This window comes from Pollachius pollachius, assembly GCF_949987615.1.
Source record: "Pollachius pollachius genome assembly, chromosome: 1".
Classification (NCBI taxonomy): Eukaryota; Metazoa; Chordata; class Actinopteri; order Gadiformes; family Gadidae; genus Pollachius; species Pollachius pollachius.
The window spans coordinates 53342650-53360476 of record NC_136934.1 but is presented as its reverse complement, the minus strand read 5'-3'; the positions used below and the strand labels follow the sequence as shown (position 1 = coordinate 53360476).

The 17827-nt window shown below is 48.5% G+C and overlaps 1 protein-coding gene across 1 annotated transcript; it reads right to left on the bottom strand.

Moving 5' to 3' along the window:
- Positions 1–1562: 1562 nt before the first annotated feature.
- On the bottom strand, positions 1563–17730 carry stk40 (serine/threonine kinase 40). Its single transcript, XM_079728947.1, has 11 exons — positions 17417–17730; positions 14172–14301; positions 13045–13130; positions 9820–9963; positions 8302–8526; positions 7733–7785; positions 7057–7172; positions 5553–5697; positions 5026–5145; positions 4147–4231; positions 1563–4009 (listed from the first exon to the last, which is right to left on the bottom strand). Exons 2-11 carry the CDS (start codon positions 14290–14292, stop codon positions 3791–3793), a joined length of 1314 nt encoding a protein of 437 aa, XP_079585073.1. The 5' UTR covers positions 14293–14301; positions 17417–17730; the 3' UTR covers positions 1563–3790.
- Positions 17731–17827: the final 97 nt, after the last annotated feature.

Below are 17827 nucleotides of genomic sequence, written 5' to 3'. Positions count from 1 at the left end.
AGGAAATAATTTTCTGCAGATTCGCTGCCCAATAATAAACCCTGAAGTTTGGGAGAGAAAGCCCACCCCCTTTTCTTGGCCTTTCAAGCAGTATTTTACCAAGTCTTGAAGATTTACCTCCCCATATGAAGCTTGAGAGTAGGGCCTCAATTGAACGGAAGAAGGATTTAATTTAATTTTTATTTTCTAGAAGGATTTCACTGCCGAAAAAGTTGAACATTTTTCAACTTTTTGACGGCGCAGACGGATCCACAATGCATTGCGCGTCCGTCCCCATTCAAAGTCAATGGGGATCCGTCAACGGACGAATGCAGTGGGCAAGAGGCGTAAGGCCTTGTTCACACTACCTCCGTCCGTTGAGGGATCTCATTGACTTTGCATGGGGCGCTCGCAAAATGCATTGTGGATCTGTCCGTCCATTCGACTCTGTGGCCTGCGTCAAAAAGTTGAGAAATGCAACTTTTCAGACAGCGCTGGATCCGGCAGCCAATTAGATCGCGGTTATGCAAATGAACTCCACACGTTTCCTGGATCCATTTTGCAATAACAAGCAGGAAGAGGCAGGAACAATCAGGCCGTTATAGATTTTTAAAGAAATGTGGAATAACAGGATTGTTTTTAGTCACCTGTTTGTGTGCCCTTTTGTATTAATATCCACACATCGGCTTTGTAGAGGGAGGCGATTGATTGGCTGCAGTATGCGTCTACAAAGACTAGTCCCCTATACGTCAGACACGCCCTCGGCCATCCGCCAACGGACGCATGTAGTGTGAACAAGGCGTAAGGACCATAATCACCCCTAGATATCTCTTCAACTGCGAAGTCGTTGGACGCCGTGGGGAGATCTATGGGATCCGAAATACACCTAACCCTAAATGTTAATTTAAACGGAAATAAAATAATCGATTTACAGAAAAAAGGAAAATAATCGAAATGGTTTGTGTGTATACAATTCTGCTGACCCCAAGCAAATCAATTAATTAGGAATCATAAATAAAAGTTAGTCATACCATAAAAAATATGAATCCATCTTTTTTTGAATAGGACACTGGTATCGGATCTGGTAATTCAGGGAACCAAAACGTCTTTCACAAAGTGTGATTCTTTGTGATTTTTAAAACAGTGACCTCACGACCTTCAGATCGTGGAACCGAGGAGCTTGTGTAACGCACGTTCGTGAAGCATTCTATCTTTTAATACTTTGGTCTATTGTCAGATCATTGATATTTATCCTTGCACTGCCCCGGTCTTTTCAACATAACTGTGTGGGCTTCCCAGTCAGGCCCAGGAACAAGACTTTAGACTAGGGGGCTCCATGACCCTCTTATCTTTTAATCTGCCATTTGGACCAGACTTTGAGCGGATAGGTTTGGCCTAACCGTTTTACCGTGATGTTTAAGTCAGAAGATATGTCTTTCCTGGGACCAAGAGGGACGCCAACCCTTTCTGAATGAGGATAGATATATAGGTTATGTCATCTAAAGGCTCTGAATGAGGATGGATAGAATAGGTAATGTCTTACATATCCATACACATCTTACACAGCCAATAAAAAATACATATTGTGAATATCAAAGTTTATTGCTGACATGCATGAGAGATTTGATGTAGTACAAAAATATGTCTTTTATACAAACATGTTTTCTTCCATCTGTACAATTACTCAGTTTATTTTGTTTCTCCGTGCCAGAGTTCGGGGGGGGGGGCGATGTGTGTTCAGACTTCACAATCACCACGCCTCCATGGCAGAAGACCTCGTTCCCAAGGTCACAAAAGGTTTGAATCCTTTCATAATTCACACCGTTTGCCGTAGCCTTTCCAGATTACATGCGACAGTCACTTAGTTGGTTTTACAAAGACCTTGAAACTCACACTAATGCCATGCCTCAGAACCACAGCAAGTTCCGGTCTACCAACAAATGTGTAGAAAAAGAAATAATAAATGTGGGGTTGTGAGACAATGTCAAACACTTACTGGGCAACAGTTGAATCCTTCCCAGCAGGGAACTCTTGAGTCTTCAGAGCTTCAGTAGTCGACCGGCCAAATGAAAAACGGTGACTGACATTCCACGATAACTCAGTTAGCATTCAGGAGCTACAATGCTCGAAAAACTTTTGTTTCTACGCAACTACAATACTGCTCTATACCCACAAAATTCACATTAACAGGACACAAAAAAGGCTTTCATAAGATGAGCATTGAGTGGATGTCCATGTGGGCCTGGCAGGCCTGCGTGGTCAAGACTTTAGGATCAGCAATACTGCTGACAGTGAGAGTTGACCTCATTGACATACTGGCCAGGAGAGATGACAGCCTCAGCACAACCATTCACCCCCACTAATAATAATAAGAGGATATTATTTGCTTGTTTTCTGTAAAAAATATAACTATTTAAAGTCAGTCTCATTATTAGTGTAGCTTAAAATTCAACCACAGTGTGGCAACATGGCAAGAATAAACATTTTGGTAGGGAAAAAATTAAATTAAAACAGCGCTGTAAGCACATACTGAAAAGACTGCAAAATAGAAAAAGATTTTATGTCTCTTTAAAGACTTACTCAAATCACCACTGGGCAAAAGCAGAGAGAAAAGGTGGTAGGATCCAAATCTACAGGAGAAAGGGATTCTACAAGAATTAATAAATAATTAAACTTCGAGGAAAGTAGAAATTACATTTTGGAAACTTTGCATTCCATGGGTTGAGATCATACAGGAGACCTACAACACGCAGGCGCACTGTGACCCACAACGGGCAGTGACACTTGGTACAAACCCTTCAGTAACGCAGAGAACACCATAAACCCCTGCCTGCCAACATCAGATGAAGCTTATCTGGTGACTGTAGATCGTTTTGCTGCCTCTTCACAGCGCCTCTCCCAGATCCTGTCCCTGATGACGGGAAGCAAGATGGCTTCAACAAAGAAGACAGGAAAAAATTATCTAGATGAAGGAGGACCTGTGTCTGTTTACAGTGGGAGGCCTGACGTAGCTGAAGGACTCATCACCTCAGCTGACGTAGCTATAGGAGTCATCACCTGAAGCCGTCCGTTCTGAATGGCGACTTCACACTAAAGCGCACAACCCCTTCCATGGCTCGTGTGTCGGGTTCTTTTAAGACATGATTTTTGGCGATATATATTTATATACTTAAAAAAAGAAGAAGTAAAACCGTCTGTGCGTCTTTCTCAGTGGCGTGGAGGCGGAGCTTTGGCTGGAGAACAGAACCGCTCTGCTCCACCCGCGGCTAGCTGCCTGGATGCTCAAACAGGTTTCCATGGTAACCGCTGGGGTGAGGTGATGAGGACCCGGGGAAGCTAATGTGTGGCGTAGCTAAGGTCTTCAAAAGGGCCGTTAAAATGCTACTTATTCATAACACGGATGGGGGTAGGGAGGAGCTTATTCTGGTTGCCAGGGCAACCCAGCCTCTGCAGAACAGTAAGGCTGGCGTTCATAGAGAGGTAGATTGATTCAAAGCCTTAGTTAACAGGGAGGGGTCAGGGAGGTCTGACAGAGTACTAGAGGTAAGGAGGGATGTCTGTGATCATGTAATCCGACTTGAGGCAATATGATTGGACAGCTGGGGTAGGGAGTAAAGGGTGAGGCCGCTCGCTGCTACATCACATCCTGGACCGACCCATCTTCGGGGTCGCCAGTCTTTCCACAGGGTCTTTAGCCACGCCCACAGGTGTGCACAGCCCACCGGTTGGCTCCAGTCCGAACCCGGCCGGTCCGTCAGCGCTTGGTTGTGGTACCGCCCGGTGGGTGGAGGTGTGGTCGGAGAGGTGGGGGCTACTTCCGTAGGAAGCGCTGGGCCAGCAGGGCGGCGTCCAGAGGGCTGACCGGCTGGGCGTCCAACCCCAGCCGCCTGACGGGAGGGGTGCTGCCGTAGTGCCTCTGGGACAGGAAGCTCTTGGCCTCGTGCAGAGAGTGCTTCTCCTCGGCCAGCAGCAGCTGCTGACGCATGTAGTTCTCAAACTCGTACTGTGACGCCTCCTCAGAGACCTTGGCCTGCAGGGGGCGATGTGGAGTCAGTGTGGACACTAGGACACATTAAACAGTGATGTGGACCGTGGCCTTAACTTAAGCTAAGGTTGTCCCTAGCGTAGCAGACTTAAGTTAAGTAGAGTTAGGTAGCGGTATCTTACCTCCTGTAGGTGTTCAGGGGGGCTGACCTGGTCATCGATGTCCGGGACCACCTGGAGAGGGGCGCCCAGGGACGACACGGACTGCCTGGAAACACATGAACAAACATCCCCTTCTGATAACACCATCATCATCTAGGGTTAGATGGTGGGAGGGTCATTGAGGAGCAGGCAGGAGATCTGGCTCAGGAAGGCCTCCAGGCTGACATTGGAGATCAGGCACTCAGTCATCCTCCCTACCTTCAGCCTTCTGGGAGACCAGAGGGGTTAGAGAGTACTGACCACAAGGCTATGATGGAGCTCAGGGTTACAGAGTACTGACCACGAGGCTATGATGGAGCTCAGGGTTACAGAGTACTGACCACGAGGCTATGATGGAGCTCAGGGTTATAGAGTACTGACCACGAGGCTATGATGGAGCTCAGGGTTAGAGAGTGCTGACCACGAGGCTATGATGGAGCTCAGGGTTAGAGAGTACTGACCACAAGGCTATGATGGAGCTCAGGGTTATAGAGTACTGAACACGAGGCTATGATGGAGCTCAGGGTTACAGAGTACTGACCACGAGGCTATGATGGAGCTGAGGGTTACAGAGTACTGACCACAAGGCTATGATGGAGCTGAGGGTTACAGAGTACTGACCACGAGGCTATGATGGAGCTCAGGGTTAGAGAGTACTGACCACGAGGCTATGATGGAGCTCAGGGTTAGAGAGTACTGACCACGAGGCTATGATGGAGCTCAGGGTTAGAGAGTACTGACCACGAGGCTATGATGGAGCTCAGGGTTAGAGAGTACTGACCACGAGGCTATGATGGAGCTGAGGGTTACAGAGTACTGACCACGAGGCTATGATGGAGCTCAGGGTTAGAGAATACTGACCACGAGGCTATGATGGAGCTGAGGGCCTCCAGAACCTCTGCAGCACTCAGCCTCTGCTGGGGGTCCAGAACCAGCAGCTTCCGGATCAGACCCACCGTGTTCTCAGAGACACGCCCGTCCCTGGGATAGACAGTGGGGAGAGGAGCACAGTCAGGGGATAGACAGTGTGTGGTGATGCTTGATGGATTAGTCCCAGCCCACTAGGCTGTGGCTCTGAGTCATGAGGCCTCCTCCCCTTTAACTATCTGCTACTCCATTGGTCATAAAAAGGGTTAAGTTCATACTTATACTACATGTAATACTGCAGCAGTATACATAGTATATAGTACTAGTACTCACTCAGGGATGGTGTACTCTGCAGCAGTAGGTATAGTACTAGTACTCACTCAGGGATGGTGTACTCTGCAGCAGTAGGTATAGTACTAGTACTCACTCAGGGATGGTGTACTCTGCAGCAGTAGGTATAGTACTAGTACTCACTCAGGGATGGTGTACTCTGCAGCAGTAGGTATAGTACTAGTACTCACTCAGGGATGGTGTACTCTGCAGCCTTGATCTTCCTGAAGAGCTCCTGGGGGATGGAGTCGTAGAAGGGGAACTGTCCGTACAGCATGGTGAAGAGAACCACCCCCAGGGCCCACATGTCACTGGGCTTACCCCGGTACGGACGCCCTAGGAGAGGAGAACCCACATCAGGGTAAGACACGAAACACCACCATGAGAGTCTACAGCCCCAGGGTCAGAGGCTCTACAGCCCCAGGGTCAGAGGCTCTACAGCCCCACGGTCAGAGGCTCTACAGCCCCAGGGTCAGAGGCTCTACAGCCCCAGGGTCAGAGGCTCTACAGCCCCAGGGTCAGAGGCTCTACAGCCCCACGGTCAGAGGCCCATACAGCCCCAGGGTCAGAGGCTCTACAGCCCCTGGGTCAGAGACTCTACAGCCCCAGGGTCAGAGGCTCTACAGCCCCAGGGTCAGAGGCTCTACAGCCCCAGGGTCAGAGGCTCTACAGCCCCAGGGTCAGAGGCTCTACAGCCCCAGGGTCAGAGGCTCTACAGCCCCAGGGTCAGAGGCTCTACAGCCCCAGGGTCAGAGGCTCTACAGCCCCAGGGTCAGAGGCTCTACAGCCCCAGGGTCAGAGACTCTACACCACCAGACCATGATAGTACAGCATCTCCCCACGTTGACTCCTCCATGGTAACAGCTGTTCCAGTCATCTACGTGCTGAAGCTGCTCTAAAAGGTAAGGCTTAAAGACTCAATGGCTCAGTGGATCATTACAGGAAGTGTTCAGTGGGTCTACGTCATCACACTATTGTCTGGCCACATACAACCGGGATTGCTGAAACAGCTAGCAGTGTAGCGTTAGCATGGCTAGCTGCTACGTGAGCTAGTCATCAGGCTGTGTTGGCACAGCATAGAGTTAGCATGGCTAGCTGCTACCTGAGCTAGTCATAAGGCTGTGGTGACGCAGCATAGTGTTAGCATGGCTAGCTGCTACCTGAGCTAGTCAAAAGGCTGTGGTGACGCAGCATAGAGTTAGCGTGGCTAGCCCTGAGATAGTCACAGGACTGTGGTTAGTTAACGTGTAGTTAGTGTAGCCATACAGGGGTAAGTGTTAGTGTGCTAGTTAGCCTAGTTGTTCCATACAGGGGTTAGTGTCAGTGTGTTAGTTAGCCTACTTGTTCCATACAGGGGTTAGTGTGTTAGTTAGCCTACTTGTTCCATACAGGGGTTAGTGTGTTAGTTAGCCTAGTTGTTCCATACAGGGGTTAGTGTGTTAGTTAGCCTAGTTGTTCCATACAGGGGTTAGTGTGTTAGTTAGCCTAGTTGTTCCATACAGGGGTTAGTGTTAGTGTGCTAGTTAGCCTAGTTGTTCCATACAGGGGTTAGTGTGTTAGTTAGCCTAGTTGTTCCATACAGGCACACCTGTTCATCCACAACACGGGGTCATCCCTGGTCGGTCCATAAAACAACAGTAACAGATGAGTCAGATAACAACATAGATCTGGTGTGTGAGTGACAGTGTGCCTCACCACTGAGGACGTCGGGGCTGATGTAGGCGGGACTTCCTCTCTGGTCCTTGAGCAGGTCGTCCTCGCTAACCAGGTGTTTCCCCAGACAGAAGTTAGTGATGGTGATCCGGTGGGTTCTGCAAACACACACACAATACGCTACTGGACCAATAGGATCACAGCTACTGTACCGGACCAATAGCATCACAGCTACCGGACCAATAGCATCACAGCTACTGGACCAATAGGATCACAGCTACTGTACCGGACAAATAGGATCACAGCTACTGTACCGGACCAATAGGATCACAGCTAATGTACCGGACCAAAAGGATCACAGCTACTGGTCCAATAGGATCACAGCTACTGGACCAATAGGATCACAGCTACTGGACCAATAGGATCACAGCTACTGGACCAATAGGATCACAGCTACTGGACCAATAGGATCACAGCTACTGTACCTGACCAATAGGATCAAAGCCATATTAGTCAGTTGGCTCTTCTTTAATATAGACCAGCTAGTTAGCCCAGGCAGTGCGCTAACCGCTTGCTAGAATAAAGGACTTCCTGTTGGATGATGTCTGTCTGTGGATGCAGGCCAGGCCCAGACCCAAGCCCTGAACTACAGCACCACGATGTGTGACTCAGGCCTACGGACGGACGGACGCAAACACACACGCACAACTAAACTCACCGTTTATTCAGCACCATGTTGCCCAGCTTCAGGTCTCTGTGGACAATGTTCTTCTAAAGACAGACAGACACAGGACAGACAGAGACACAGAGGAGAGAGGGACAGAGTAAGAGACAAACAGAGAGACATGGTTGGTCATACTAGGAGTGGTATCTTCATGCCTAGCATGATGCTAATGCCCTAGCACAGGGCCAACAGCCTAGCATGATGATAATGCCCTAGCACAGGGCCAACAGCTTAGCATGATGCTAATGCCCTAGCACAGGGCCAACAGCCTAGCATGATGCTAATGCCCTAGCACAGGGCCAACAGCCTAGCATGATGCTAATGCCCTAGCACAGGGCCAACAGCCTAGCATGATGCTAATGCCCTAGCACAGGGCCAACAGCCTAGCATGATGCTAATGCCCTAGCACAGGGCCAACAGCCTAGCATGATGCTAATGCCCTAGCATGCTATCAAACTACCATTTTGCCATTTCAACCAGTATGTGACCAAAAGGGATTCACCCAGTACACTGGTAGCTTGTGTAGCGGTGAGTGTCCGATAAGTTAGGATACGTTGTCGCACCTTATGCAGGGCCTCCACCACGCGCACCACGTCGTAGAAGATGACGATGGCTTCTCGCTCGCTCAGCCTCTTCTCCTTGATGACGTAATGCTGCAGGTTGATGAGGTCGGCCGTCTTGTCGCTGAAGTCGTGGGCACAGAGACAGTCGAGCACCAGACAGATCCTCTTCTTCAGCTTACGCCCCCTGGTGGCCTCAGACTGCTCCAGGCCCTCGTACGCCCGGTCCTGAACAGACAAGCAGTCGGCCTGAGCCTGGAGACTCTAAAGCCGTCTGGGAGCATGTGGGGATCCAGGAGGCCGGCAGCGTTCTTAAGAGAGGTTATCAGCAGCCTCACTGTCCGTCTAGCTCCCCTCGCGGCTCCTCATTCCTAACCTGGTTGCCAATAAGTTAGTAATCATTTCCCTGAGGATATGAATTTGAAAACTAAACCATCAACCACCAACTAACTCATTGATTTCACAATGCAAACGTGAGTTAAGAGGCCAGGCTCCTCCCACAGGACTGGACTCCAAAAGCTACTAAAGGTGGTGGGTTTAAATCCCTTCAACCAGCACTACATCATCTTCACAGGTTGGGTTTCATCTACCAGTGCCCAGAGGAGGGTTCTCCATCATCACTATCCACTAGCGTCCCAGACCATAATGACCTGATACCTCAGCTATAAACCAGTCCACCAGAGTACATGGGTCTACGCCAGTATTTTGGGAAGAAGAGGGTGAGAGGGTGAGTCCACTCTCCAGTCAGAGGGTGAGGGTGAGAGGGTGAGTCCACTCTCCAGTCAGAGGGTGAGAGTGAGAGGGTGAGTCCACTCTCCAGTCAGAGGGTGAGAGGGTGAGTCCACTCTCCAGTCAGAGGGTGAGTCCGATCTCCAGTCAGAGGGTGAGTGTGAGAGGGTGAGTCCACTCTCCATTCAGAGGGTGAGAGTGAGAGGGTGAGTCCACTCTCCAGTCAGAGGGTGAGGGTGAGAGTGAGAGGGTGAGTCCACTCTCCAGTCAGAGGATGTGTCCACTCTCCAGTCAGAGGGTGAGAGTGAGAGGGTGAGTCCACTCTCCAGTCAGAGGGTGAAAGGGTGAGTCCACTCTCCATTCAGAGGGTGAGAGTGAGAGGGTGAGTCCACTCTCCAGTCAGAGGGTGAGAGGGTGAGTCCACTCTCCAGTCAGGGGGTGAGAGGGTGAGTCCACTCTCCAGTCAGGGGGTGAGTCCACTCTCCAGTCAGAGGGTGAGAGGGTGAGTCCACTCTCCAGTCAGAGGGTGAGAGGGTGAGTCCACTCTCCAGTCAGAGGGTAAGTCCACTCTCCAGTCAGAGGGTGAGAGGGTGAGTCCACTCTCCAGCCAGATGGTGAGCGGGTGAGTCCACTCTCCAGTCAGGGGGTGAGAGGGTGAGTTCACTCTCCAGTCAGGGGGTGAGTCCACTCTCCAGTCAGAGGGTGAGAGGGTGAGAGGGTGAGTCCACTCTCCAGTCAGAGGGTGAGAGGGTGAGTCCACTCTCCAGCCAGAGGGTGAGAGGGTGAGGGTACCTGGAAGAGGCCGTGATGGTGAACCACCCCGTCCTGGCCGTGCAGCAGCGACAGCAGGGAGTACTCTGTGTGGAGCAGCATCTTCCCCTGCCTCTCCTCCTGGTTCTCCACGGCCGGGTCGCAGCGCTCCTCCAGGGTTAGGATCTATGGGGTCAGGGGGCAACAGGTCAGAGGTCACGACCAGACTCAACACCTAAAAAGGGTGTGAAGTAATGCTGATACCCATAAACTCCTATCACACTTGTGTCGACCTGGCATCTTAAAGTATCATTCCATGAGATAACTTGAATGTCATGAGATAATCCAGATTCTGTAGAATTATGGAGGGGTCTCATTCCGACTATTTAGAATAGCGGAATACTAACAAAATAGTTTTGCGAAAAAAAAAGTTAAGACAGAGCTAGAAAGAAAGAAAGACGCACACACACACACACACACACACACACACACACACACACACACACACACACACACACACACACACACACACACACACACACACACACACACACACACACACACACACACACACACACACACACAAAAAATATCTACCTTCCTTCCTCAAATGTGAAATCAAACAAATCAGTACAAAGTATTTTTTTTTATTCAAATCTGGTTCCGTGTATGGCTTTGGCTCCGGTCAACACCAGGGGTTGACACTTAGGTTTCAAAAGCACTTGCCCATCGGGCAAGTACAGGTCATGTACAACTTGCCCGAATGTAATGTTCACTTGCCCAAATTAAAATCAGAATCATGAACGGGCCTCTTTTTGCCAGGCACTCGGCCTAGTTTTAGGGGGATCAGAAAACTCATCCTAGCTCAGACTGAAGCTGAATGTTAGCTTCCACACATGTTGTGTTTACAAAATAACAAACCTCTTTGTTTACTTATTTATCGAACGATCACATTGTGCCATGAAGTGATTTCAGTCCACCGTTGCAACCTATTAAAGCTATCGCCCAGTTATATGTAGACCTGCATGATTTTATGCAAATGTCCATAACTAAATGTCAGAGGTAGCAAAGATATGGCTTTTTTAACTTTCACGTTTATTGTAGGTCTAACTGAATAATCACAATCGCGTTTCTAGTAGTGTTGTCAGTCACGATACTGGATTTTCTAACTTCGATACTATACCTGGAAAAATATCAATATTCTATAACATTTTTGATATCAGGGGAAAACAGTTTTTTTCATAAAAGAAGGTACCCAAAGTAGATAGAGTATATCTCCACAACTGCAAGGGCTATCACGTCATCTTGGTGCCAATAGAAAGATTGTTGTGCATTTGAAATATTAAATGTGGATAATACTTGGTTAAAGTGAATAAAGCCATGGAACACGGCATAAGTGAAAGATAACATTTCCACCTAAAATAATTATCAGTTGGTAGCGCTGTTTTACTATGAGACACAAATAAAGGTAGATATCTTACAATTTTAACACCTCTATTTAAAGTTCAGGGCAAATATAATCGAATGACACCAAGCCAAACACTCGCAAATACACATGGCCACTAGATTGCCCTGAAGAACATGTGTTCTACTTTAAGGCAATTTACCTTTTTCTTAAGAAACCTTCTCTTAGTCATTGATTGTAAACACCATGTTTAGTTGCAAAACTTGGCTCAGACACTGGATTATCTGTTTATGGTGGTTTTATGCAATCAGAATCAACTTTGTGGACAAAAATCCCAAAGGTAAAACTTCATTTTTGGTTGTTAAAAGAAAAAGAGACATTCCTTCTTAAGTTGTTATTTGCGAGTTTTAGTCACAGAATGATATGGTTTGGACTGTCGGAATAAGTGGAGGCTCAGCTTTCACATAGATAGTTTGTGCAGGTCCAATTTCGTGACAAAGATCGCTATTGCTGTGCATGTGCACAGTTATGAAACCCAAAACCGTGTTCTTGCATATGACTTTCCTTGGTAATTTGCCTCAATCCAAAGTACTTCCAAACAGCACTCCTTCATCACTGCTCCATTTACCTTCTCTACCTAAACCAGTCGCGGAAATACTAACGATTAAAAATAAATTAAATCATCTTAATTTCTCTCAGATGACAGGAGATTGTTAATTTTTATTGATATTGATACCATTTTCGACTCCTTAACGATCCAAGTCTTTATTGATACCACTATTGATACTTTTCTATTATTTTGTTAAAATAGAACTTGTATTATTGCTTTAATTGCTGATAAGATGATCATAGCTCAAGATAGGACGTTAAACTGGTCATAATTCCATCCTTACTATCCATTTTATATTGCTGGGAAAACAAGTTTTCGCCAAAATCTCAAATTTCTTTTCTTTTGTGTTGCATTTGAACACGTCTATCATATTACTGAACACATCACATTTGACACTGTTTGCTCCTTTTTTTTACGCTAACTAGCTCTATATCCTGCTGATTTTAACAGATTTAAAAACTGGATTTCTATTTTTATCTGACTGGACTTTCTACACCGTCCAGTTGTGTGGTTACTACCGCTGCTTAGAATGACTGTTGATGCACTCGGTGCCGACTCCAAGCCCGTCTGCACACCGTGTGCAGCAGTGTGGATGAGTTTTTGGTTGGAATAGACGGATACTGAGTTGAAGGAGTTTTTTCATCCCAAAGACAGTGAAGGTACAACACTTTTATATAGGCCTACAGCCCAGTGTTAAGATATGACCAAAATACAAGCTGTGGTCGCTTACACTAAAGCTCGCTGTGGGCGTGCAGGAACCATGAACCAACCTGTCGGCGGCTGGCTGTAAACAGTGCCATGCCTACGAGTGACGTATTAATCGCGCGACTCAACGGAACGATGACCAAATTTGTTGCCAACGCTTTTAGTAATCAATTTTTTATCGATTTGTTGTTGCAGCCCTAACCCTAACCCAACACTACATTAAAAACATGATCCTTCATATACAGAGAAACAGTTAGGGTTAGGGTTAACCCTACATTAAAAACATGATCCTTCATAATGAGAGAAAGTTAGGGTTAGGGTTAACCCTAACCCTAACTGTTTCTCTGATAAGGGTTAGGGTAAGGGTTAACCCTAACCCTTTATAATCGGAGAAACAGTCCCTGGTCTCCCGAGCCACAGAGCCTCTAGGAGACAGGATCCTGGTTCTGTTAGTTCCTGTTACTCCTGAGCTGTAGTAGTAGCTCAGGCCTCCCTGTATCTGCTGCCCTCTCCATAGCGGTGGAGGTGGAGCTCCTGGTGGCCTTACCTTCAGCTGGTAGAAGTCGTCCGTTCCGTCCTTGCGGGCGAGGCACTGCACGATGCTGGGCACCGGGGAGTTCCCCAAGCGAGGGCCTGAAGGAGACAGCAGGTCAACCAATGCACCTAGTGCCAGTCTGCCCTGCCCCCCTCTCTCAAGATAAAGACCTTATTGACTGGATGAGTGTGTCTCTAGATAAAGACCTTATTGACTGGATGAGTGTCTCTCTAGATAAAGACCTTATTGACTGGATGAGTGTGTCTCTAGATAAAGACCTTATTGACTGGATGAGTGTCTCTGTAGATAAAGACCTTATTGACTGGATGAGTGTGTCTCTAGATAAAGACCTTATTGACTGGATGAGTGTGTCTCTAGATAAAGACCTTATTGACTGGATGAGTGTCTCTCTAGATAAAGACCTTATTGACTGGATGAGTGTGTCTCTAGATAAAGACCTTATTGACTGGATGAGTGTCTCTCTAGATAAAGACCTTATTGACTGGATGAGTGTGTCTCTAGATAAAGACCTTATTGACTGGATGAGTGTCTCTCTAGATAAAGACCTTATGGACTGGATGAGTGTCTCTCTAGATAAAGACCTTATTGATTGGATGAGTGTCTCTCTAGATAAAGACCTGGTTGACTGGATGAGTGTCTCTCTAGATAAAGACCTTATTGACTGGATGAGTGCGTCTTTCTAGAGTGTGTCTCTCTCTAGATAAAGACCTTATTGACTGGATGAGTGTCTCTCTAGATAAAGACCTTATTGACTGGATGAGTGTGTCTCTAGATAAAGACCTTATTGACTGGATGAGTGTGTCTCTAGATAAAGACCTTATTGACTGGATGAGTGTCTCTCTAGATAAAGACCTTATTGACTGGATGAGTGTCTCTCTAGATAAAGACCTTATGGACTGGATGAGTGTCTCTCTAGATAAAGACCTTATTGATTGGATGAGTGTCTCTCTAGATAAAGACCTGGTTGACTGGATGAGTGTCTCTCTAGATAAAGACCTTATTGACTGGATGAGTGCGTCTTTCTAGAGTGTGTCTCTCTCTAGATAAAGACCTTAATGACTGGATGAGAGTGTCTCTCTCCAGATAAAGGGAGATGTTCTTTGTTGGGGAGTTCTTACCGAGCACGAAGGGCCCAGCCTTCTTGGCGTTGCCACCGGCGATCCCAGAACACAGGAGTTTTCCCGCCCTGGCTGACGTCTCGCCGCCCCCCCGCTCCGATGACGACCGCCGCTTCGACATCCTGGAGCTCTGCAGGGGACCAATCAAATTAGGCCAAACCAGGATGGACAGGAACTGCTGGCCAATCACAGGGCAGACAGGATGACGTGTACAGACCAGTCAGAAGACTTTCCAATGTCTGCCCTGACTAACCCAGTGAACCATCAGAGCGGTTCGCTGGGTTAGCTAACCCTAACCCAGTGAACCAGCAGAGCGGTTCGCTGGGTTAGCTAACCCTAAACCAGCGAACCGCTCTGCTGGTTCACTGGGTTAGTTAACCCTAACCCTAACCCTAGACTAACCCCTCGTCCAGGAGGCTTTCAGGAAGGCCCGCCCCTCATTGACCATGGTGGAGGTGCGACAGTGAGCCTATAAGGGCTCCATTCAAACCAGCGGCCTAGGGAGTCCCAACAGACACCTCCCATTCAACCGATGGCGATCATGCGTACACCGGCGCCTTAATCCATCACTCCTGAAGGACGTGTACTCCTGAAGGACCTGTCCTCGGCGGACGCCACACTCATGCGTTCGTGTGTTTGTGTCAGTCAGCTCTTCTTCGGTGAAACACTTCCTAGTTCCCGTAACAGGGAAGTCCTTCTTGGCGGTGAGAGACGAGTCATGGCCAGCAGGCCCAGAGTTCTCACAACTCTAGTTCCTCTCGGTGTGACGACAGCGGCGTAAAGGAAGGCTGTAGACCATCCTACGGCAACGACAGGGCCAGATGTTTACAGAATACAGAGACCGGTCCTACAGACCCTCACTGATGTACTTCAAGACTTCACCCTTTGATTGGAGAACAACCAAGTGGTTAGGGTTCTTAACTCCCATCCCAAACGTCCAGAGTATACCTGTAAGCATCCAGATGCCCCCTAACATGCTCCTGAACAAACTCACAGCAACTCGTCAAGGAAATGAAACTATAGTAAACTGATTGGCGGAAGTGGTTTTCTTCATGTTTGGTTGGTAGGTTAGTATCGTAGACCACTCCTGTCTCGCACTACGGTTCAGAGGCAACCTGTGTGGCCGGGGGGAACCATAGAGTTGGTTCCCCCCGGGGAGAACCATAGGGCGGGTTCCTCTGGGGAGAATGTTCAATGTCCATCAATCCCTGGTGCCGTGTGCCTCTCTACTAGACCAGTAGGGCTTCAGTATACTGCTAGAGGCCTCTAGACCAGTAGGGTTTCAGTATACTGCTAGAGGCCTCTAGACCAGTAGGGTTTCAGTATACTGCTAGAGGCCTCTAGACCAGTAGGGTTTCAGTATACTGCTAGAGGCCTCTAGACCAGTAGGGTTTCAGTATACTGCTAGAGGCCTCTAGACCAGTAGGGCTTCAGTATACTGCTAGAGCCTCCAACGAAAAAGGACATTGAATGTAGGCTATTGTTTAGATGGAAAGTGTCACCTTTAGTGCTGACGTGAATAAAACCACATCAGCGTCGTGCACTAACTGTATCTTGGTGTGTTGATATTGAAATCTTAGCTTACGACGGAGGCTAGGGGGTCAGTGACTGCCAGGAGAAGGGCACCGCATCAAACCCCAAGTGTCCAGAGGTGACATGGGGGTCCCTGACAATCACTGCGGTCCACGCTGAACACATCGCTACCAGACCAGGGACGGGTGGTGAACCACAACGTGTACTGGGAAACACACGGTGTACTGGGAAACACACGGTGTACTGGGAAACAGGCGATAGCTGGGTGGTGAGCCACACGGTGTACTGGGAACAACACAGTTTACTGGTAACCAGACGACAGCTGGCTGGTGAACCACACAGTGTACTGGGAACCAGAACACGGCTGGGTGGTGAACCACAGTGTACTGGGAACCAGAACACAGCTGGGTGGTGAACCACAGTGTACTGGGAACCAGAACACAGCTGGGTGGTGAACCACAGTGTACTGGGAACCAGAACACAGCTGGGTGGTGAACCACAGTGTACTGGGAACCAGAACACAGCTGGGTGGTGAACCACAGTGTACTGGGAACCAGAACACAGCTGGGTTGTGAACCACACAGTGTACTGGGAACCAGAACACAGCTGGCTGGTGAACCACACAGAGTACTGGGAACCAGACCAGGGCTGGGTGGTGAACCACAGTGTACTGGGAACCAGACCAGCGCTGGATGGTGAACCACGCGTTGTACTGGGAACCAGACCAGCGCTGGATGTTGAACCACGCGTTGTACAGGGACCCAAACCAGGGCTGGATGTTGAACCACACAGTGAACTGGGACCCAGACCAGGGCTGGATGGTGAAACACAGTGTACTGGGAACCAGGGCTGTATGGTGAACCACGCAGTGTACTGGAAACCAGACCAGGGCTGGGTGGTGAACCACACAGTGTACTGGGAACCAGACCAGGGCTGGATGGTGAACCACAGTGTACTGGGAACCAGACCAGGGCTGGATGGTGAACCACAGTGTACTGGGAACCAGACCAGGGCTGGATGGTGAACCACGCAGTGTACTGGGAACCAGACCAGGGCTGGGTGGTGAACCACACAGTGTACTGGGAACCAGACCAGGGCTGGGTGGTGAACCACAGTGTACTGGGAACCAGACCAGGGCTGGGTGGTGAACCACACAGTGTACTGGGAACCAGACCAGGGCTGGGTGGTGAACCAGTGTACTGGGAACCAGACCAGGGCTGAGTGGTGAACTAGTCTGTAATTCAGTCGTATGAGGTTCCCTGGGTACCAGCCCTTATTGAGGCCCCTTTGTGCGGACATGGGACTACCTACTGCGTATGTGTGTAGCAATGGTTCTGGTAGTGTGTGCTCATACTCTGGAGTGTGAATAAGTAACTTATTGTGTGTGCCCGGTCCCACAAAGTTATCATCCACACACAATAAACATGTAGCATTATAGACTACTCGATAAGGAATACACCGCACTAAGACTACCATCAACACACACGCATGTATGAAGCACCAAGGCCCAGAGACATGGAGGAATCAGAAACATGTATTAAAGCCCAGACACATGGTGGAGGAATCAGAAACATGTACGAAGGCCCAGAGACATGGCTGATGAAACAGAAACATGTATGAAGGCCCAGAGACACGGTGGAGGAATCAGGCACCGGGAGGCGTAGAAGCAGAATGCTAACGGCTAAGCTAGCAGCTAGCTCGTCGTTTCTTACCTCGAGAACGAACCTCCGCTGAAGTGTCCGTCGTTCAGAGCCTGGACATGTCTTGTGTTGGTATATGGTTCTGTTATGTTGGGGTTCCACCGGTGTTGTGTTAAACCCTTGTTATTATGTTTAACCCGTGTTATTGTGACCCTTATTAGCGGAGAGCAGATCGACCAGCCTGACACCGGAAGTGACGCACGGCGGATGATTGACAGCTGGGTTTGTTCGAGAGGTTGTTCGGTTTCAGCCAATGGGCTCTAGCTTATGCTGCGATCTATTAGTATGGTACGCCCACCCGTACGAATCGTAGGGTGTAAATCTCCCATCTTTTTGCGGTATTTCACGGAGGAACACCCCCTTTTGGTTTCGTCCCACTCGGGATTCTGAGAGTATACAGACTGTTCAGCGAGGCTGAACGTA

Excerpts from the sequence above, each read along its gene's own strand:
- stk40 (XM_079728947.1), bottom strand. The coding sequence starts at position 14,292 with ATGTCGAAGCGGCGGTCGTCATCGGAGCGGGGGGGCGGCGAGACGTCA. Across the intron at positions 7,173-7,732 it reads AACATGGTGCTGAATAAACG|AACCCACCGGATCACCATCA; the intron begins GTGAGTTTAGTT and ends GTGTGTTTGCAG. Across the intron at positions 4,010-4,146 it reads CCCCTGAACACCTACAGGAG|GCCAAGGTCTCTGAGGAGGC; the intron begins GTAAGATACCGC and ends CGCCCCCTGCAG.